Source organism: Amblyraja radiata, chromosome 13 (genome assembly GCF_010909765.2).
Source record: "Amblyraja radiata isolate CabotCenter1 chromosome 13, sAmbRad1.1.pri, whole genome shotgun sequence".
Lineage (NCBI taxonomy): Eukaryota > Metazoa > Chordata > Chondrichthyes > Rajiformes > Rajidae > Amblyraja > Amblyraja radiata.
Genome location: NC_045968.1, coordinates 48758533 through 48779493, shown reverse-complemented (window position 1 = coordinate 48779493; position 20961 = coordinate 48758533). Strand labels below are relative to the sequence as shown.

At 42.9% G+C, this 20961-nt stretch overlaps 1 protein-coding gene across 3 annotated transcripts in view; it reads left to right on the top strand.

Moving 5' to 3' along the window:
* Positions 1–260: 260 nt before the first annotated feature.
* Positions 261–20961, top strand: part of LOC116979988 (multiple epidermal growth factor-like domains protein 6) — a 322278-nt gene continuing 301577 nt past the window's right edge. For 2 of the 3 annotated variants that reach the window (XM_033032016.1, XM_033032014.1), the window contains exons 1-3: positions 262–812; positions 17726–17860; positions 19142–19251. In XM_033032016.1, the coding sequence (XP_032887907.1) occupies positions 733–812; positions 17726–17860; positions 19142–19251 (325 nt within the window). In that variant the 5' untranslated portion in view covers positions 262–732. Of the gene's footprint in view, positions 813–17725; positions 17861–19141; positions 19252–20961 lie in introns of all 3 variants that reach the window. The other variant, XM_033032015.1, reaches the window with a different exon arrangement.

The following is a 20961-nucleotide window of genomic DNA, read 5'->3' as shown; positions in this document are numbered from 1 at the left end:
GCACATGACAATAAAACACTCTTGACATGGAAACGATACCGGCCTTTGCAACCCCCAACATTGCAGCGAATACATTGCCATTGCATTGCAATAAATTGTACCCAATGCATTACCATTACATTACAACATACTGGGTCCAATACATCACCATTACACTACAATACATTGCAGCCAATACTTCGGGCGCTGGGGTTGGTGCAATGAAACACGCAGTCTCGGGCATGAAGTTGTACGCAGATTAGATGTTGTAAAAGAACCAGCAGCACAGATCAACGAAGCCGGAAAGACCCCGCCGAGTATGTGTGCAGTATCCATGGCTCCCGAGGATCACATGCTGGGAGGGAGCTGCTTGCGGAAGTGTGCTTGGGGTTTGGAGAGCGGCGGAGTTAGTTAGTTAGTGCTCGGTCGGAGCCGGTCCAGACAGCCGCTGATTCTGCCAACACCACAGTCAGGCAGAGACAGCGTTATCTATTTGTGAGAGGGGGCAAAGCGACCCCCCAGATTCGGAGTCACCGCCTCGTTGTTACCCAGCGACATCCTATTCAAGCGGGCGGTTGGTTTGGGAAGCTGCGGGCATTTGAGGTGAACTTAGAGGCTGACGGGACCGGGGACCTGGAGTGGGGAGTTCAGCTCAGGAGCGCAGAGAGAGGGTGTGTGTGTGTGTGTGGTGGTCGGCGGCTGCAAAGCTCCCCCGCACCGACCCTTCACGGCTGTGGCTGTGGCTGGGCAGAGATGGATTTACAAGTCGTGCTGGTCTGCCTTCACTGTCTGGCCATCAGACTGGGACTTGCAGTGGAACTTCAACCCGATATGTAAGTGGCATTTATTCCAGTCCGCTCTCACCGTTCACCTCTCGTTACAGGGCGATTGTTACTTTTGCCCACGGGAGTGTTTGGGTTTGTGAATTCGCGCGGTTGACAGAGCTGCGTTTTAGTGTGAGTGAGAGATTGTGTGCGAGATTGAGAGTGGGTTAGATGGAGAGAGTGGGTTAGATGGAGAGAGTGGGTTAGATGGAGAGAGTGGGTTAGATGGAGAGAGTGGGTTAGATGGAGAGAGTGAGAGAGAGTGAGTGTGTGAGAGAGTGTGTGGGAGAGTGCGAGAGTGAGAGAGGGCGAGTGTGAGGGAGTGTGTGATAGAGTGTACGAGTGTGAGAGGGAGAATATGAGTGTGAGAGAGTGCGTGGGAGAGAGTGAGAGAGAAAGTGAGTGTGAGAGAGAGCGAAAAAGAGAGACCGTGTGCGAGAAAGAGTGTGTGTGTGTGTGAGAGGGAATGTGTCTGTCCCAAACTTTCAGCTGTCGACTACTGATCGGGGATTATCTCGTGTTTTCTTATTGACGGCGTGTTTTCGGTGACAGGATACTGGAGTTGGAGGCGAAACTTTGATGTTGGGAATAGCCCTCTGAACTGAATAGCTGGATAAAGTGCACCTGGTGTGCGTAAGGGGTTTCAGCTGTTTCTGGTTAACCTTGTTACACTCGTCCTGATTGTAGGATGCGATTTGTGTGCGGAGGTGGCGCAAGTTCAATATCGCAGCGCTGTCGTACTGTGTGTGTGTGTTAGGGCACATTCTCAATGTGACTTTGTGGGTTCCTCTCTACCTAGAGATAGATCTCTATTGAGTTACCTTATTTTTTAATTGGGATTCTCTAATTAAGATTGCCTTATCTCTAAGGCATCTCCACACCTTAGTTATTAGACCATATCTCTATTATTGCCTTAGAGATTACTTTAGATCTCTAAGTAAATCAAAGATCTCTTAACTCTTGGATGTGTTAAGAGTTGAAATCATAATTGATTTCTGTTACATTGAGATTTAATTTAATGGGGATGACTTCTGGATTCCTTTGGCTATGTTGGATTATACATAACCCTTGCATCCCATCTCGATGAAGAATAATTGCTCTGTGATAAATGATACGCGATATTTGCCAACTCGGCACCTGTAATCATCCCCACCCCTCAAAAAAAAAAAGCTTCAGGGAAAACGTGTTTCATGAGTTCCTTACATGAGTAAAGAGAGACCCTTTGGCGACTTTCTGTCCTAGAATTGGTCCGTGTATCTGAGTTAAAGACATATTATATTGGTTTTGTCTCGGAGGGTCAGTGTGAACCAGCCGAGGGGATATGCTTTGGGTACAGTCATAAAGTAATGCAGCATGGAAACAGGCCCTTCGGCCCACCTTGCCCATGCTGACCAAGTAGCCACTCTGGGCTAATCCCATTGTCCTTCCAAACCCTTCTTATCCATATATTTACTCACTTGTCTTTTGAAAGTCTTATTTGCATTTGCTTCTAAAGCTTCCACTGGCAGCTCATTCCAGATATCAATTGCCCTTTTGAGTGGCATAGAGCTCGCTCTTTAATCTTTCCCCTTGCGCCTTAACATTATGCCCTCTAGTTTTAGAATCCTCTACCCTTGGAAAGGGACTGAGTGTACACTTTATCCGTGCCCCTCATGATCATATACACTCCAATAAGGTCATCCCTCAGCCTCCTATGCTCCAAAGAACATGTCCCGGCCTCTCCGGACATTCCCTATAACTCAAACCTGCAAGTGCATTAACATCCTGGTGAATCTCTTCTGCAACTTAATAACTTCCTCTTGTAGCTGGGTAACCAGAACGGCGCACAGTACCGTACTTCAAGTGTGGTCTCACCAACGACTTGTAAAGCTGCAGCATGACGTCCTAACATTTGTACTTGATAGCCTTCCCAATGAAGGCAAAAGTGCCTTTTTCACCACACTAGCCACCTGACTCACCACGTTCTGTGAATCAACACCTTTACTCCTGGATGTCTCTGTTCCACACCACACTCTGGGGCTCTACTATTTACTGTGTACATCTTGCCCTGGTTTGACATAAAGTGCAACACTTCCCAGGGCAGAGTTAAATTTCATTTGCCATGCCTTGGCTCACTTTCTCACTGATCTAGATCCCATTGTAAACTTGGATATCTTTCCTCACTGCTCACCATGCCACCAAATTTTTTTTTTCATCTGCAAATCTTCAGACAATATCAACCACACTGCCATCCAAATTGTTAATGTAGGTCAAAAGAAATAGCAGTAAACTCAGCCCCAACCTCTTTGCCACTGCACTGGTCACAGTTCTGCGATCAGAATAATAACACTTCACAACTACCCTTTGACTCCTTCCAAGCTAATTTTGAATTCAATTGATCATTCAACATGATCTAACCTTCAAGACTAAACTACCATGCATGATGCCTCGCAAAACTCCAAATAGACAACATCCACTGCCCTGTCCTCATCATTTCTCTTGGTGATCACTTCAATAACTCTATCAGATACATAAGGCACAATTTCCCCATGAACAAAGCCACAGTAACCATGCCTAAACAAATGCTAGTAGTCAAGTCAAGTGCAAGTGAAATTAATCTGCCAGCAGTGGTACCATAAAAAGAGAACACACAATACACAATCAAAATTTAACACAAACATCCACCACAGCATTCATCACTGTGGTGGAAGGCACAAAAATTGGGCAGTCCTCCTCCATTTTCCCCCGTGGTCAGGACCTCAACCCTCCGCAGTCGCCGCTGCGGGCATCCAGATGTTCAGACAAGGTAAATTCAGTTTCTAAGAATTCCCTCCAACAATTTTCCCACCACTGGTGTTGGACTCCCCAGCCTTAAGTTTCCAGCCTTATCTTTGTAACGGTACAATATTAGCCACCCTCCAGTGTTCCTGAACTTCACCTGTTAATAAAGATGATACAAATATCTACACAAGGGCTTCTGCAATTTCTTCCCAAACTTCCCTAAGAATTCAAGGATGCATTTGGACAGAACCTCAAGTCAAGAGAGTTTTATTGTCATGTGTCCCAGATAGGATAATGAAATTCTTGCTTGCTGCAGCACAACAGAATATTGTAAGCATAAATACAGAACAGTTCAGTGTGTCTATATACCGTAGCCCATATATATATACACACATAAATAAACAGATAAAGTGCAATAGGCTGTTATAGTTCAGAGTTTGTTTGATGTCGTGTTTAATAGCCTGATGGCTGTGGGGAAGCTGTTCCTGAAACTGGATGTACCAGATTTCAGGCTCTTGTACCTTCTACCTGATGGCAGCGGAGAGATGAATGTGTGACCAGGATGGTGTGGGTCTTTGATGATATTGGCAGCCTTTTTGAGGCAGCGACTGCGATAGAACCCTTCGATGGTGGAGAGGTCAGACCCGATGAAGGACTGGTCAGCGGTCACAACTTTCTACATTCATTTCCTCTCACGGACGCTCAAGTTACCAAACCAAGCCATGATGCAACCAATCAGCATGCTCTCTACTGTGCACGTGTAGAAGTTCGAGAGAGTCCTCCTTGACAGACCGACTCTCCGTAATCTTCTCAGGAACCTGAGGATTTAACCACCTTTAATATCACCAATATCTCCTCTCTGGTAAATCATATTTAGAAGTTTGTATTATAGACAGTCTCGACAGTGCATCTGAGAAGGAAGTCATCCGTCTTTATGTTTTCTACATTTGAAAACCAATAAACTCCATGACCTTATTATTTTATATTAATTATTATAGATTGTTTTTCCCAAATACCCATTCTACAATGGTAGGAAATAAGTATGTTCTGCAAATAGTAATTAAAGCTATTACGTTTTAAATCTGAGATTGATCGACTTAGTAAAATAAAAACTGGGTATTGCGAGATGCAAATTGAGGGATACAAATAACCAAGGAAGCATTGCTACTACTAGAACCAGTGTGTCACCCACTCAGTCATGCTCCAGTCATGTTGGTCTGATCAACCAAATATGTCTGATTTTCTACCTGTACACCATTTCCCTGCCCTATCCTAATGTCCGTGATTCCTTTTAATCTCCAGATATTATTTCGCTTCTGTTTTGACTACAGTTAATGTCTGATCCTTCACAGTCCACAGAGGAAGAGAATTCCAAAGATGAATCACCTGTCGAATGAATACATTTCTCTCGACTTCAGTGTGAAATGGCTTAGCCTTTATTTTCAGATGTGATCCCGATGTTGTTGACTCTTTAGTCAGGGGCAACATCTTCTCCATATCCACTCTGTTGATCTGTGGCACAGTGGCAGCATTGTGCTGAAGGGCGGTATGGTGGCGCAGCGGTAGAGTTGCTGCCTTACAGCGCCAGAGACCCATGTTTGATCCTGACTATGGGTGCCCACTGTACGGAGTTTGGACATTCTCCCTGTGACCAGGTGGGTTTGCTCCAGGTGCTCCAGTTTCATCCCACAATCCAAAGGCATAGATTAATTGGCTTCTGTAATAAAATTCTTTTATTTGTTTTCAAATCGTTGAATGGGCTCGCCCCGCCTTACCTCTCTGAGCTGCTCCACCTATATGCTCCTGCCCGGTGCCTCAGGTCAGATGATCAGCTGCTCCTTGAGGTACCACGGTCTAAGCGAAAGCTCAGAGGGGATAGAGCCTTTTCTGTTGCTGCTCTGGCACTTTGGAACACCTTGCCGTTGCACATCAGACAGGCCCCCTCGCTGTCCATCTTCAAATCCTCCCTAAAAACTCATTTTTATTCTCTGGCTTTCGACACTGGCTGAGACATTGCTCCTGTTCTTAGTGCTTTTAATGTCTTTTAATTTTTACTGTTTTTAGTCCTTCGTTTTACGGTTTTTAATGGTTTGTAATAACTTTTTGTCCATGAGTTCTCATGTACAGCACTTTGTGGCAACTGCAGTTGTTTAAAGTGCTTTATAAATAAAGTTTATTATTATATTATTATTATAAGTGTAAATTATCCCTAGTGTGCAGGATAGTTAGTGTGATCGCTGTTGGTGTGGACTTGGTGGGTTGAAGGAACTGGTTCCACACACTGTATCTCTAAAGTCTCGAGTGAACTCTTAAAACAGCCAAATGGGCCAGTGTGCTAAATGACCTGTTACTATTGCCAATCCTTTAGAACTTTTATGAATCAGCAACTTTCCCCTAGTAACTTTATTTGCAGTGGTTAGATGCAAGTAAAGTAAATGGAAATATCAAATAAAATTTCAGAAACTGTAAAGTGGTCTCCAGTTTTTCTCCCTCATTGTGCAAGTAACAACCTCCCAAATAAGTGCAAGTCAGGAAATGGAAAGGTAGGATTAACCCAGGAAAACCACAATTATCGACGAAGTGGAGCTGAGCAAATTATTGGTGCTTTGGGGTAACAAATGTCCAAATACTGCTAGAACTCATCCTACATTCTCAAAGAAGTGGATGGTTATTCCATTGGCTTTAACCTTCCTACAGTCTCTAAATTTAGGAAAGGTTCAGTTTGTTTGGAAAAAAAAGTGAATGTAACTCCTTTATTGCAAAACAGATGTGGTTGTGGTGTAGGAATGGAAGACAGTAATCAAGAAACCACAGTACCATAACTTACATTTGTAATAGAAAAATGTTAATACCTATTATTAAATAAGTTATAGCAGTGAGCTTAGAAAATGTCAAGGTAATCTGGCAAAGGTAACCTGGTTCTGTTAAAGGGGAATCATGTTTGACCAATTTATTGGAAGTTCTTTGAAGAATTAATGTGTTTTGTGGATAGACGTGAACTGCTGGCTGTGCTATTTTGAGATTTCCAGAAGGCATTTAGAGTCAGTGTCATACAGCACCATTGGCCCAACTTGTCAATGGCAATCAAGATGCCGCATCTAAGCTCGTCCCATATGCTCATGTTTGGTCCATATCCCTCTAAAACTTTGCTATCCGTTTACCTGTACCAGGTGTCTTCTAAATGCTATTATTGTACCTACCAAAATTACCTCCTCTGGCAGCTCGTTCCATACACCCATCACCATCTGTATGGGAAAGAAAAATGGAATTCAGTTTCCTATTAAATCTTGCCTCTTTCACCTTCAAACTATGTCCACTGGTTGTTGGTACCCGACTTTGTGCATTCTGGTAAACAAATCTGTGCATTCACTCTATCTAGTCCCCTCATGAATTTATAATATCCCTCATGATTGTATATAAAAAATATTATGGAAAACAATTGCTTAGGAGGTAACATTGAAGTGAATAGTATATACATAAACCTTCTTCTGATTGGTAAGATTTAATGAGTTAAAAGATTGTGCCCGGGCCCCAACTTTTTACAATATTCATTATTCACTTGCTCAAGGAATTATGTGTATGATTACTAAGTGTATGGTAGCTATGTTTTGCTAATGTCACACAGTCAGGTAGGAAAATAAATAAGTGGTCAAAGCTTTTGCTAATAGAAAATAATGATGCAAAATATTAAAATGGACACTGACAAAAAAAGTAAAAAGGTAACATATTATTTAAACGATGGTCAAACTCGGATGGGCAGCAGGATCCAAGTGGCCTAGAGCATGATTTACAAAAGGCTTTAAAAACAATTAATTTGGGACGTTAACAGAATGTTTTAATCTTTTGTATGGGGAATTAAATACCCCATATGTAAGGCAATAAACATGACATTGGTAAGATCTGATCTGGAGTGTTATGTAGAGTCATTGTCTTCTTATTTAAGGAAGGATCTTAATTCATTGGAACCAGTTCAGAGAAGGGTTACTGGTCCAATTTCCGAATGGCAGGTTAATTTCGAAGGAAAGGTTAGAGAGGCTAAGCTTTCATCTGCTGTTAAGAAAAGCAAGAGGCTACTTCAGGGGGTCTTAACAGGATGGATGTGGAAAGGGTATTACCTCGTGATAAAATCTAGAACTGCAGACATTGTTTACAAATAAAGGATTTCCTACAAGACAATTTGAGGCAATTTTCTTTCTCAGGAATTGTGGATTTTAAACTGTTTTACGGCAATATAGATTGATCGATGCTCGATAAGGAAAGGGATGAAAGGATTCAACAGATAGACGGGGAATACAACAGAATGGCTGAAATCAGATCAGTCATGAGGTTATTAAATGGCAGTGCAGAACCAATTTGCCTAATGCTGTTCCTAATCTGTACCTTTACCTGTATTTAATTGTAACAGGACAACTTCTGTGGTATATAGGCTTAAGATTGTATTCAGTTTTCTCATGAGACCATACGAGGAGTACTGTGTGCAGGTTTAAAGTGAGGGGAGAGATTTAAAAGGAACCACAGTACCACTTTATCAGTCAAATGTTAGTCCGTAGCTGAAATGAATTGTCAGAGGAAGCCTTAGAAGGCTTCTCAAGAGAGAGTTAAGGGCCTGTCCCACTTGAGCGTCATTTGCGCGTACGTGCACGTGCACGTGATGCGCGCATGATGCACGTATGATGCGCGCATGATGCACGTATGATGCGCATGGTGCATGGTGACATAGGCAGTGACGTGCGGTCACACGCGGCGCCCCAGGATTTTGGGATGTACAAAATCTTCGCGTGCCATCTGCGTGACGCGCAGATGACGCCCAAGTGGGACAGGCCCTTTACATTTAGCTCTTGGGGTTAAAGGAATCAAGGGATATGGGGAAAAAAGCCAGAATAGGGTAGTTATTTTGGATGATCAGCCATGATCATATTGAATGGCAGTGCTGCCGAATGCACCTATTTTCTATGTTTCCAAGCAGATACAGTTATGACTTTTAAAAATCATTTGGACAGAAATATGAATTGGAAGGGTTCTGAGGGATATGGGCCAAATGCAGGCGTGTTACCAGCCCTGTATTTAAAAACTTGGTCTGTATGGATAAGATGGGCTGAAGGGCCTGTTTCCATGCTGTGTAGCTCTGAAATTGTATGAACAAGTCATTCTACAATTATCTACTTCCTCCTCAGTTACATCATTGATTAAATTTAATGTCCTTCATCGGTTGTAAAGTTTGTTGTAGTACCCCAAGTTCATGAACAACGTCGGAGATGCGTGTTCTACCTGTAATACAGATTTCATTACAACATAGAATGAGGGTGTTTGATCCATTAAGTCTATGACGGTTCACAAAGCAATCTCATTCACCAAGTATCTCATCCTTTATGTTCCCATCAAGTTCCTCCAGATTCTATCACTCACCCACACTACAATCATTTTACACTGGCCCATTAGCGTTTTGAAGAGGAAGGCAGGTCGCACATCTGTATTTGTAAAAGGTGAAAATCAAAGCTGGATTGCAAACTTATATCTGTGGTTCTTTTACTATCATTAGTCCAGTACTGCCTTTGGATCCCACAAATTGGTCATAAGTCAATGGCAGCGACATTAGGCACCTGTTCAATTATGTAAATTTTTTTTTAAAGAGGCAGCATTGAAAATTCTGTACCATTACTTATTAGGTGAGGATCAATGTGTCAGAAAGAGTTTTGATGATTTTGTCAATCTTACTGACTAAATGAACTGGCTGAGCAGTTTCAAGAAGTGTGTAGGAAGGAACTGCAGATGCTGGAGTAACTCAGTGGGACAGGCAGCATTTCTGGAGAGAAGGAATGAGTAACATTTCGGATCGAGAAGCAGTGTCTCTACTTGAAATGTCACCCATTCCATTTTTCCAGAGATGTCCGACTGAGTTACTCCAGCATTTTGTGTCTATCTTCAATTTTCAAGAAGTGACGTGTTCCGGAGAGCTGCACGCACGGCAGTAGTGTCCCAGGGAGCTGCGTGTGCCCGATCCACCCGCCAAACAACTGCGCAGCCAACTGGATCGCGCCCCGGTAGGCCCGACGCCGGAGAAGCTGGGCGGCAAGGCCTGTTTGGGCTGAAGGAGCAGCAGCGGCGGCGATGGGATCCTCGGTGGTGGCAGCAAGTGCCTCGGCGGCAGCGTAAGTATCAGCGAAAGCAGGAGCCTCGACGGCAGTGGAGCCTCAACGGCAATGGGAGCCTCGGAGGCTGGTGGCAATGGGGCCTCGTGATCAACCCGCGATCAACGGTTGATTGGGGGAGGAAGACAATGGGGACCCGGCATGGGGGGTACTGCCGTGTAGAACAATGGGGACCCGGTGTGTGGGGACCGCTGTGAGGGACGGCGGGAGAACAAAGAGGGACCCGGTGTGGGGGAGGGGGTTCTCTAGTTTAGAGTCCTCTGCCCTGGGGATAAGCCTGCGTTCGTATGTTTGTTTGTTCGCTCTGGTTTAGACGCTGTGCACATGGCAGCCAGCCAACAGTCGCTTGTCTTTTTCTTTTTGTTTTCACTTTTAATTTCACGTTTTTGTGTACCTTGTGTGTTGTGATTGTTTGGCAGACCAATTTCCCTCCGGGGATGAATAAAGTCTTTCCGTATAGTATCGTATAAAATACAGATCAATTCTTGCAAAATTCACAGCTATGGCCAAATGTGTGAGATGGCCACAAATAAATCACCTAACGGGCATAGGTTAAGCACTTTACCCCAAGAGGAGTTAAAGTGTGGAGTTTGCTACCCCATGAACAGTTGAATAGCATAAATACATTAATAAGGTAGTGAGAGACATGCATGAGGGAGATATGAATATACTGATGTGTTGGATGAGATAAGATGGGAGAAGCCTTAAATGGAGCACAATTGTTGATTTGAGCTCATTGCTCTGATTCTGAGTTGTAAATTCATGTAACTCTGTGTTATATTTGATCAAAGTACTGTAACTCCAGTTACTACAGGATGTTCTGTCCAAGGATTTTGGCTGACTGATGTTGATGGATACACCACATGCCACAATATGTACATTTTGTCAAAACAGCTGCAGACATATTTATAGCTGGAGATGAACATCTGCTAAATTGCTGTAGCATAGAAATTGAATTTCCGAAGAAAAATACATAGATTTGCGCCTCTTTATTTCCACAACAATATTGAGGCCACCTAGTGCAGAGAGGATGTGAAATGTAGGAGATATAGTGAGTGATTATCAAATATTTTCCAAACATAGGAAAGAATGTAAATTATGGAGGGAAGTACTCCCATGACTGCTGTGGTATCTACAGAATAACTAGAATAAGAAATAATACATATTCTTTGCAAACATATCCCTCTGTACCTCCAATTGGAATTTAAGATTGTTAAAAATATTTCCTACTGCAGGAAATTACATGAGGTTGTCATCTCATTAATTAAGGCCTTGTTTGATGAAGGCATTAAAACATGTAGAACAATGCTTGTCAAGGATATAAAACCATGCCAAAAGGAAATTTCCAGTAATGTTCAGATGGCTGGCCTTCAACAATCTTTCTGTGAAAACGAGGAACTGCAGATGCTGGTTTACAAAAAAAAGGGCACAAAGTGCTTGAGTAACTCAGCACATCAAGATTGCATCTCTGGAGAACATGGATAAGTGACGTTTCGGGTTGGGACCAAACATAGACACAAGGTGCTGGAGCAACTCAGTGGGTCAGGCAGCATGTCTGGAGAACAAGGATAAGTGATATTTTGGGTTGGAACACTTCTTTGGAATCTTTCAGCAATCTTGATGTGATTACAGACTGTGCAGAGTCTCATCTCAACCCCAACCCCTAACCACCTTCCAAAGTTCTTCTGGAATCTAATTCCACTCATCCTCCATTATGCCACACTTGGTCCATTAACACTTTGATGTCAAAGTTAGTCACTTGCACACATGGAGTGTTACTTCATTGTGCTATCTGCAACCAAGTCTTGTTGAAAGAAAATAAGACAAAAGCAGATGAACAGGTGAAATGTGAGTGATTGTTACTTGATAAAATGATCAAAGGTGCCTTCCATAGTTTTACAGAAGATTGACAGCAGGCTAATTTAGTCATTTTAGGATTGACTTAATTTTTGAAAATTGCCAAGGTAATTTTTCAGTTTGTTGGTTATTGTCAGTTATAGCTGCGGTGAATTAGCTTGGCTAGTTCTGGAGAATAAGTTTCCAAATGGGAAATTAAAGAAATAAAATCGAGCCTTGCATATTTTGGGGATGTCTAAAAATGATGTGATTTAGTTGCTGTTATAACATAGGAAATGTTGGATTTATGTTTTCTTACAACCGAAAAGCAGGCCATTCAGTCTATCGTCAGTCATGGCTTATGGAGTATGACCATGGCCATGCCCACTCCCCCCCCCACTTATTTTTCCATCTCCTCTGTAGTTTTAGTTTTAGAGATACAGTGCAGAAACAGGCTCTTCAGCCCATCGAGTCCACACCGACAAGTGATCCCTGCACATTAACATTTCCCTACACACACGATAGGGACAAATTACAGGTCTACCAAGCAAATCAACCTACAAACCTGTATATCTTTGGAGTGTGGGAGGAAACTGAAGATCTCGGAGAAAACCCACGCGGTCACAGGGAGAACGTACAAACTCCATACAGACAGCACCCGTAGTCGGGATCGAACCTCTAACGCTGCGCCACCGTGCCGCCCTCTCAAGTGCTCACCCACTCCCCATGATTCAACTACTGTCCGCCTTCACTCAGAGAAAATTAACAGCAGCTAATGTTTGAGATGTGAACTGGTGCTGTCAGGGTAAACCCTCCCAGTTGCGGGAAGAAAGTCCAAACTCCACACGGGCAGCAGCAGGGAACGGGATTGAACTTCAGTTACTGTAAGTATGAGGCAGAGGCTTGAACCACTGTGCCAATGTACTGTCTGTAAGAGAGAAATAGTCATTGCAGTCTCCACAACCGAGAAAGGAGTTGCAGAGCTGCGGAATAAGGTTAATTATGAAATATATACATGGGATGACCTGCTAGATCTTTGCTGTAATCAGATCCTTTGCAATAACCCAAAAAGTAGAGGGAATTACTACCCACTTGTTTGAGGCTTCACGTATACCGACATACAGTGAAAAACTGTTTGCTTGCTATCCAGTCAAATCATACTACATGTTGTACAGTCAAGCCATGCACTAGTACAACAAGAAGTGTAAAGAGAAATATAGCAGAGTGTAGAATGTAGTGATACAGTATTAAAGTTACTGCTACAGAGAAAGTGCAGATTAAAGAAAAGTGCAAGGGCTGCAATGAGGTAGTTTGGGAGATTAGGACTTCTCCCTTAGCTTATGGAGAGACTGTTCAGTAGTTCACAGTTTTAAAGATACAACACGGAATACACCTCGGCCCACGGAGTCCGCACTGACCAGCAATCCGCACACATTAACACTATCTTACCGTCACACACTGGGGACAATTTACATTTATGCCAAGCCAGTTAACCTACAAACATGTACGTCTTTGGAGTGTGGGAGGAAACTGAAGATCTCGGAGAAAACTCATGCAGTTATGGGGACAATGTACAAACTCCATACAGACAGCACTCGTAGTCAGGAGGATCGAACCCACGTCTCCAGTGCTGTAAGGCAGCAACTCTACCGCTGTGTCACTGTGCCACCCTTCTCAGTAGTCTGAGAACAGCGAGGTGAATCTGCCTCTGATTCTGATTCAAGCTTTTGTATATGTTGCCCGACAGAATAGGGGAAAAGTCGGATTTACTGGGGTTTAAATGGTCCTTGATTTTGCTGGCTGCTTTCTCAAGACGACATGAAGGGTAAAGATGGAGTTGAAGGGTGGAGAGAGGGCGTTGGAGGAGTCTGGTTTGTGTGATGGACTGAGTTACATCCACAATTTGCAGCAATTCCTTCTGTTGTTAGACCAAGTTGTGATGCTTTCTGCAGTGCATCTGAGGAGTTGGTAAGTCAATGGAGACATGCATAGTTTTCGAGGAAGTAGAGGCATTGGTGTGCTTTCTTGGCCGTTACTTCAATGTCATTGATCCAGGACAAATTGTTGGCTCTATTTATGCCTAGGAATTTGGGGCTCTTGACCAAATCCACTTTGGCACTATTGATGCTGACTATGGCATGTACACCCACCTTGTTTCCTCAAGTCAGTCGCCAGCTCCTTCGTCTTGCTAACATGGCTTTCCTGACCCCATGTTGTTATTATCATAGTTTCTCAGAATTCTGGTTCTTATTGCTCTAGAGTCCATTGTCAAAGTGAATCTCAGGAGGTGAAACCACATTTATTCTTGTACATTATTGTACTACTTGGATACAACTTAGTGTTTGATATACCTGATGAATTACTAGGCAATCTCAAAGAGCAGGTATAAATCAGTGATGGCTTTGGAGCCCCACACAGAGCAAACCAGGTAAGAGAGAAGCAGATTTCATAAAACATAGAAAAGTACAAGACACAAAGTCACTCAGTAACTCAGCGGGTCAAGCAGCATCCCTGGAGAACATGGATAATTGCATTCCTGGTGATAGGTTACATTTTGGGTTGGGGCCCTTCTTCAAACTGATTAGTCTGAAGAAGGGTCCCGACACGAAACCTGACCTATCCATGTTCTCCAGGGATGCTGCCTGACTCGCTGAGTTATTCTGGCATTTTGTGTCTTTCCTTGGAAAACCAGCATCTGCAGTTCCTTGTTTCTATAGAAAAGTACAGCACAGGACCAGGCCCTTTGGTCCACAATCTCTGTGCTGAACATGATGTCAAGCTAAACTATTCTTTTCTGCCTGCACTTGGTCCACAGCCCTCCACTCCATGTGCCCATCTAAAAGCATCTTAAACACCACTACCGTATGTGCCTCCATCACGACCCTGGTAACGTGCTCCAGGCATCCACCATTCTATGTAAAAAAAAAAAAAACTTCCTCCGCACATCTCTTTTCAACTTTGCCCGTTTCTCCTTAAAACTATGCCTTCCAGTCATTAACATTTTCACCCTGAAGGGAAAAAGGTTACAACTGTCTACCCTCTCATAATTTTACACACTTCTAGCAGGTCTTCCCTCAGCCTCCGACATTCCAGAGAAATCAATCCAACTTTGTCCAACCTTATAGCTAATGTCCTCTAATTTCCATGACTAAATAATGCTCATGAACCATTGGGCTTTTGTTTTAACTGAACATCCATCATTTTCTAAATGCTTTTTATTCCAGTTGGTTTTAATTAAATCCCCAGCTGCCAGTTTGGGACTTAAAACCTCTCCCCAGATCATAAGTCTTCTCTGGATCAGACGAATCAGTGACAAATCCATTATGATGCTTGATCCTTCAACCAGAATGTGAAGGTTTGAAGGTTTGGGAATATTATAAATTAAATCCAGTCCCCTGAATGGTTTTGTGTGTTCATGGTAAAGTCAGCCAATGCCCTGCTATGCCATCTTTCTGGCTGAATTACATCGTCTTGCTTTTAGAAACCGCAAAATAATCCAACACAGTTGTATGGAATATTATCCGGGATCTGCGTTCCTCCAGCCTTCTTTGCTGTGGCCTATTGACAGGAATCCTACACCATTGTTAATCACAACCAGGTTTATCTAAGTGCATGCTACTAGCTTATTAAATCATTTGGCAGAGCAAACATACGGAGATGATTTCACTTGGGAGACTGGAACTAGGAGACAGAGAAGTAAGATAGTCGCTAATATGTATAATAGGATGACATTTATTTCACCCAGAAGAGTTTAGAATGTGGATGCTAACATAAGGAAAAGCTGAAATGGATGCACTGAAGGGGATCTGAAGAAAAACACAAGGAAGAGAAAAAAATAAAAATAAAAGATCTATTGACGATGTTGAGTTGAATGAAGGTAGAAGAGCAGGAACATTGATGTGGAAATATAGGGCTGAGAGTTCCATACTGATGAGGGTGATGTTCTGATTGATAAATCCTAAATGGCTATAAAGCAACACAGATAGCGATGAGACTGAACGCGGCAGATTTGAGCACATATTCTGGGCTGACAATTCAGTGCACTACCAAGCCAGTGCTTCACTACTAAATTAATTAATGTGTAAAAATAGGAATAAATCATGCTCTGGCGAGGATCTGCACCTGTTTGATTCAGCTCTACCAGAGAATAATCTTCACAAGTGCAGATGCAGGGATTGGCTCTGGCATGTGTCACCTCTGCAGTTTTAGAATTGTCTCACAAGCATAACCCCAACGTCACTGCATCTCTTAATTGGTTGATCTCAGCAAGAACTGCTGCTGATAGTTGGAAGGTCTTGCCATGGTTAATGATTGGCCATCTACTTCCCTGAGGCTAGATAGCAATTTGTGGCAGCACCTCAGGTTGGGATAGTGTCCTCAAGGACTCTTTTCCCAGCTCCCACACACCATAAATGCCGAGTCTGTGCAGATCAGTGATCCCCGCAACGAACACTATCCTACACGCTAGGGACAATTTACAATTTTTACCAAAGCTGACTAACCTGCAAACCTATATGTCTTTGGTATGTGGGAGGTAAACCAGAACACCTGGAGACAACCCAAGTGGTCGCGCGGAGAACTATGGCGCTGTAAAACAGCAACTATACCGCTGCACCATCATGCCACCTCCATGGGTTTGTGTGCTTTTAAAATTATATAATCCGAATTGTTTAACAAAATACCATTTTTTTAACTCTTTGCAGCTTGTCACGCCTAGCTTTGTGGAAGTTGACTGCTTTATTTTCTAAATCATAATTCAAATTGCAACCATATTTAAAAGGCAATTTTTTTTTTCCTTTAGCCTTTATGAAATCATACCAGGTAATTTCTAACAATGTTATTAACGTTCTTTAACAACCATCAGTGACCGTAAACTTTAGTCTCTTCGATCAAATTGTATTTACTCAACATACCATGAATTTCACATCTTGTATGCTGAAGGGATTTGTTTCCAGTTCCTTATGATAATTCATAACTGTATTGATGGACTTTCTAATGTGCACATCTTTTTCATAAAGTACTTGATAAATTTTGCAGTCAAGGTTTGTTGTCATGAGGTAATTTACTAAGCGGTCATCAGAGTGATGGTAAATGGAATGGTAGCATTGCTTGTCAGGCAGAACATCTCCACTAGATGGTGCAGCCTCATACAATGTCCTCACCAGTTGGCAGTCATCATGCCAACCTCTGGGGAACCAAAGTTATAAGGAAACAAACTAGTGATACACAACATGAAGTTAATTCACCCATGTCACCCCATGTTATGTCTTCCCTTCTCAGTAAAACTCAACTTTCTTTTTAAAACACTTTATAGACAATAGGCATACTCGCCTTGTCCATGCACTGACAACTTCAAAGATCAGGTCTGGATTGTGAAGGTGTCAGAAGGAACTGCAGATGCGGGTTTAAACTGACGATGGACACAAAGAGTTGGAGGAACTCAGCAGGTCGAACAGCATCTCTGAGAAAAGGAATAGGTGACATTTCAGGTCGAGTCCCGTCAGATCTGAAGAAGGGTCTCGGTCCGAAACGTCACCTATTCCTTTTCTCCATAGATGCTGTCGGACCTGCTGAGTTACTCCAGCATTGTGGTTCTCTCTTCTGGATTGTGAATAATCCTTCAAGGATCATGTGACGATAATTGGAATATAGTGAATGTTTATCAATCAAACAAGGGAACTAGTAGAAAAGGAACCCACATCCCACCTTTAATCAATAAAGTTCAAATATATTATCTAGAAATTGGATTGTACCAATTTCAGGTGCACTCAAACATGGCCGTATTTCGCACTAAAGCCTGTAAGGTACCTCATGGAAAGAAATGACAAAATTGATCAAATTTGGTTTGCTAACAAGGTTATACTGTATGTAGAATAAGCTTCATAGAGATGTACAGCAAAGAAACAGATGCACTTGGCTACCATGCATCCCATTTTTTATGAATATCCTAATGTATTTTATCTGGAACACTTTGGGCTATTATCTTTATTGTAAGAATAAATTTGTACCTATGCATAAGGTACTGTTTATAATGAACTTGCATCATTCGGATTGTTTGCTTGGACATGGGGGTAGCATTTTTTAACTAGTTCGAGTAATAACATCTGGAAACTCTGGATCATGGAATCCAGGTAATGATATAAAATGCACCTTTTCACTTTGCTCTTTTTTGGGCAGGCCCCATGTGTGTGCAGAGCAGGCACTGGCCATGATGGGACACAGACAGCCCTGTGTGCAGGCCTTTACACGAATGGTTAAAGTGTGGAAACAGGGATGTACTGCACATCGGTGGTGTGTTGGATACGAGAGAAGGTAAGATCAATTTTATCAATCTTGCCGCTAACACGGGGCTGAATAACCAAAGACCGTGAATCCTACTTTCAACACAATTCGGATATGTGGTAGAATCATGGAACCATACAGTGTGGAAACAGGCCCTTTGGCCCAACTTGTCCACACCGACCAACATATCCAACCCACATTATTCCCACCTGTCTGTCTTTGGCCCATATCCCCCCAAACCTGGCCTATCAATGTACCTGTCTTTAAAAGTTTCTTAAAGTTGCGATGATATATGCCTCAATCACTTCCTCAGGCAGCTTGTTCCATACAGTATATCCACCACTCTTGTGTATAATAGTTACCCCTCCAGTTCCTATTCAATCATTCCCCCCATCACCTTAAACCTTTGTCCTCTGGGTCTCTATTCCCCAACTGGGCAAGAGGCTCTGTGCGTTTACCCGATTCATTCCTCTCATGATTTTATACACCTGTACATATGATCACCCCTCATCCTCCTGCCCCTCAAAGAAATGCTTAGCCTCTCGCTGTAGCTCAGGCCCTCGAGTCCTGGCAACGTCCTTGAAAATCCTCTCTGCACCTTTCCAGCTTGACAACATCTTTCCTATAACATTGCGCCCAGATCAGAACACAATACTCTAAATGTGGCTTCACCTTAATGTAGACCAGGGATTAAAGCAGAAAAAAAATCTCCAATAATTTGGTATCAGAATGGAAATCCCATGGGTTTGGTAGATGGCTTACTCATTTGTCAGGGATGTGGGCCAGGGGTCGACAGTGCAAGCGGCGCGTGCAGCCAGAGCAGGGAGTCTGAAATACAGTTGGCACTGGGGTCTGAAACACTAGGGACCAGCAGGGTGGGTGGTTATGGACAGAGCCAGGATCTGGATTGCTTTTCTAATTCTTTTAAACTGATTGGCTTCAGTGGATAATTAATTTTATAACATCTCAGCCTGTAAAAGGAGAGGCGAGGACTGCTCATCCGCCGAGCTTACTTATGAATGAAACTGCATCATGACGAATGGCTAACACAGCACCAGGACATCATGAAGCAGATGGCACCACTCAACCCCGAGATAGATAGCATGTAAAAAAGTGAAATCAATGTGTGTTTGTCTGAGAAAGTAACATTTAGTATCCCTGGTTGGTCCATCATTAAATATTTGCTATATGGAGAAAGATGGATGTGAATCTCCCTGCTAATGTATCAGTATTATAAACAAATGAACGGGTCTGGATATTTAACTGATTCCTGTGTGCCTGATGTATTGAAACACTTCCTTTTCCTTGCAGGACTGGTTACTACACTGCCTATAGACAGGTGTACAGTATAGAGCTGCAGACCACCTATAAGTGCTGCCTCGGATGGAACCAGCAAAATGAAGAGCCAGGCTGCTTGCACTGTAAGTGTAGTTCCCTTCTCGGGACACTTGATCACAGCCATTTTAGTCGGGACCAGGTTTGCTCCTGACTAAGGGTGCTGTCTGTATGGAGTTTGTACGTTCTCCCTGTGACCACATGGGTTTTCTCTGTGTGTTCCGGTTTCTCCCACACTCAAAGACATACAGTATTGTTGGTTAATTAGCGTCGGTAACATTTGTAAATTGTCCCTAATGTGTAGCATAGTGTTAGTGTACGAGGATCGATGGTGGTGCGGACCCGATGGGCCAAAGGGCCTGTTTCCCTGCTGTATCTCTAAACTAAACTGAACTGAAGATCAGGCCGTTTCCTGTTTATTTCTTGATGATTTTAAAAAAATGGGAAGATAAAGCAGGACCTTCACGGTGGGAATCACTGGATTACTCCCATTGCCGAGTGCCCGTGAAGGCAGGCATAGTTGGACAGGCCATTTGAATACATTGCGGAGGAGCCAGTGCAGGGGGCAGGAGCTTTGGTTTTTGGATCGTTGGGATCTCTTGTGGGTCAGATGTGACCTGGACAAGAGGGATGAGCTGCACCTAAACAGGAGGGGAATCAATGACCGACATGAGGATTGTTGGGAGACTGCTAGGGATTGAAGCAGAAACAAATATGACCAAAAGCAGAATTAGGCCATTTGGCCCATCAAGTCTGTTCTGCCATTCGATCATGGCTGATCTATTTTCTCTTCTCAACTCTATTCTCCAGCCTTCTCGCTGTAGTACAGATTCAAGGCAGAAGTAAAAGAGAATTAACAATTAAGGAGATGGAAGAGTATTATTGTTTGTGCAAAGGAAACAATTGGTTAGCTAGATGGCTCTATCTTGCAATTCTGTATCTTGCACACAAAGATTATCCCACATGGTCTCAACAAAGATTGTTGGTTTATATTCCATTTATTTCAATGCTAAAGGCTTAACATAAGATGGGGACATGAATTGGCTCGGGGGATATTGTAGCCATTACAGAAATATTACTAAGAGTAGGGGAGGACTGATGTCTCAGTGTGCCAGGATATAGATGCCACCGGCATGACAGGGATACAGATAAGAGAGATTGGGGGGTGGAGGTGGAGGTAGGGCCTTTTTGATCAGGGAGGATATAACTGTAGTGCTCAGGGAGGATATTCTTGGGGATTTGTCCCGTGAGGCTTCACGAGTAGAACTTAGAAACACGTTGGGAAAGATCACGTTGATGGAAGTCAAGTAGTCATCTTAAATTAGAAGAGCAGAGATTGCAGTGTAAGGAGATTGCAGATAGCTAGAAAAGTAATAGTGTAGAATTAGTGGGATATGTCAACATCAGTAATATCAACTGGGTCTCCCACAGTGTAAAGGATTGGACGGTATGGTTTTTGTTAAATATTTAAAGGCGTTTACTAGAGAGGACACTAGGTCTTCCTCCTGGGGAACGAGGTACTGCAAATGACTGAAGTATCAGTGAGGGAAGCACTTTGAGACCAGTGACCTTGATTCCATTAATTTTAAAGTATTTTAGGATGTGACACGGTGGCATAGAGGTAGAGCTGCTGCCTTACAACGCCAGAGACCCGGGTTCGATCCTGACTACGGGTGCTTGTCTCTAAGGAGTTTTTACGGTCTCCCCATGACTTGCGTGGGTTTTCTCTGAGATCTTTGGTTTCCTCCCACACTCCAAAGACGAACAAGTTTGTAGGTTAATTGGCAATGTATTAA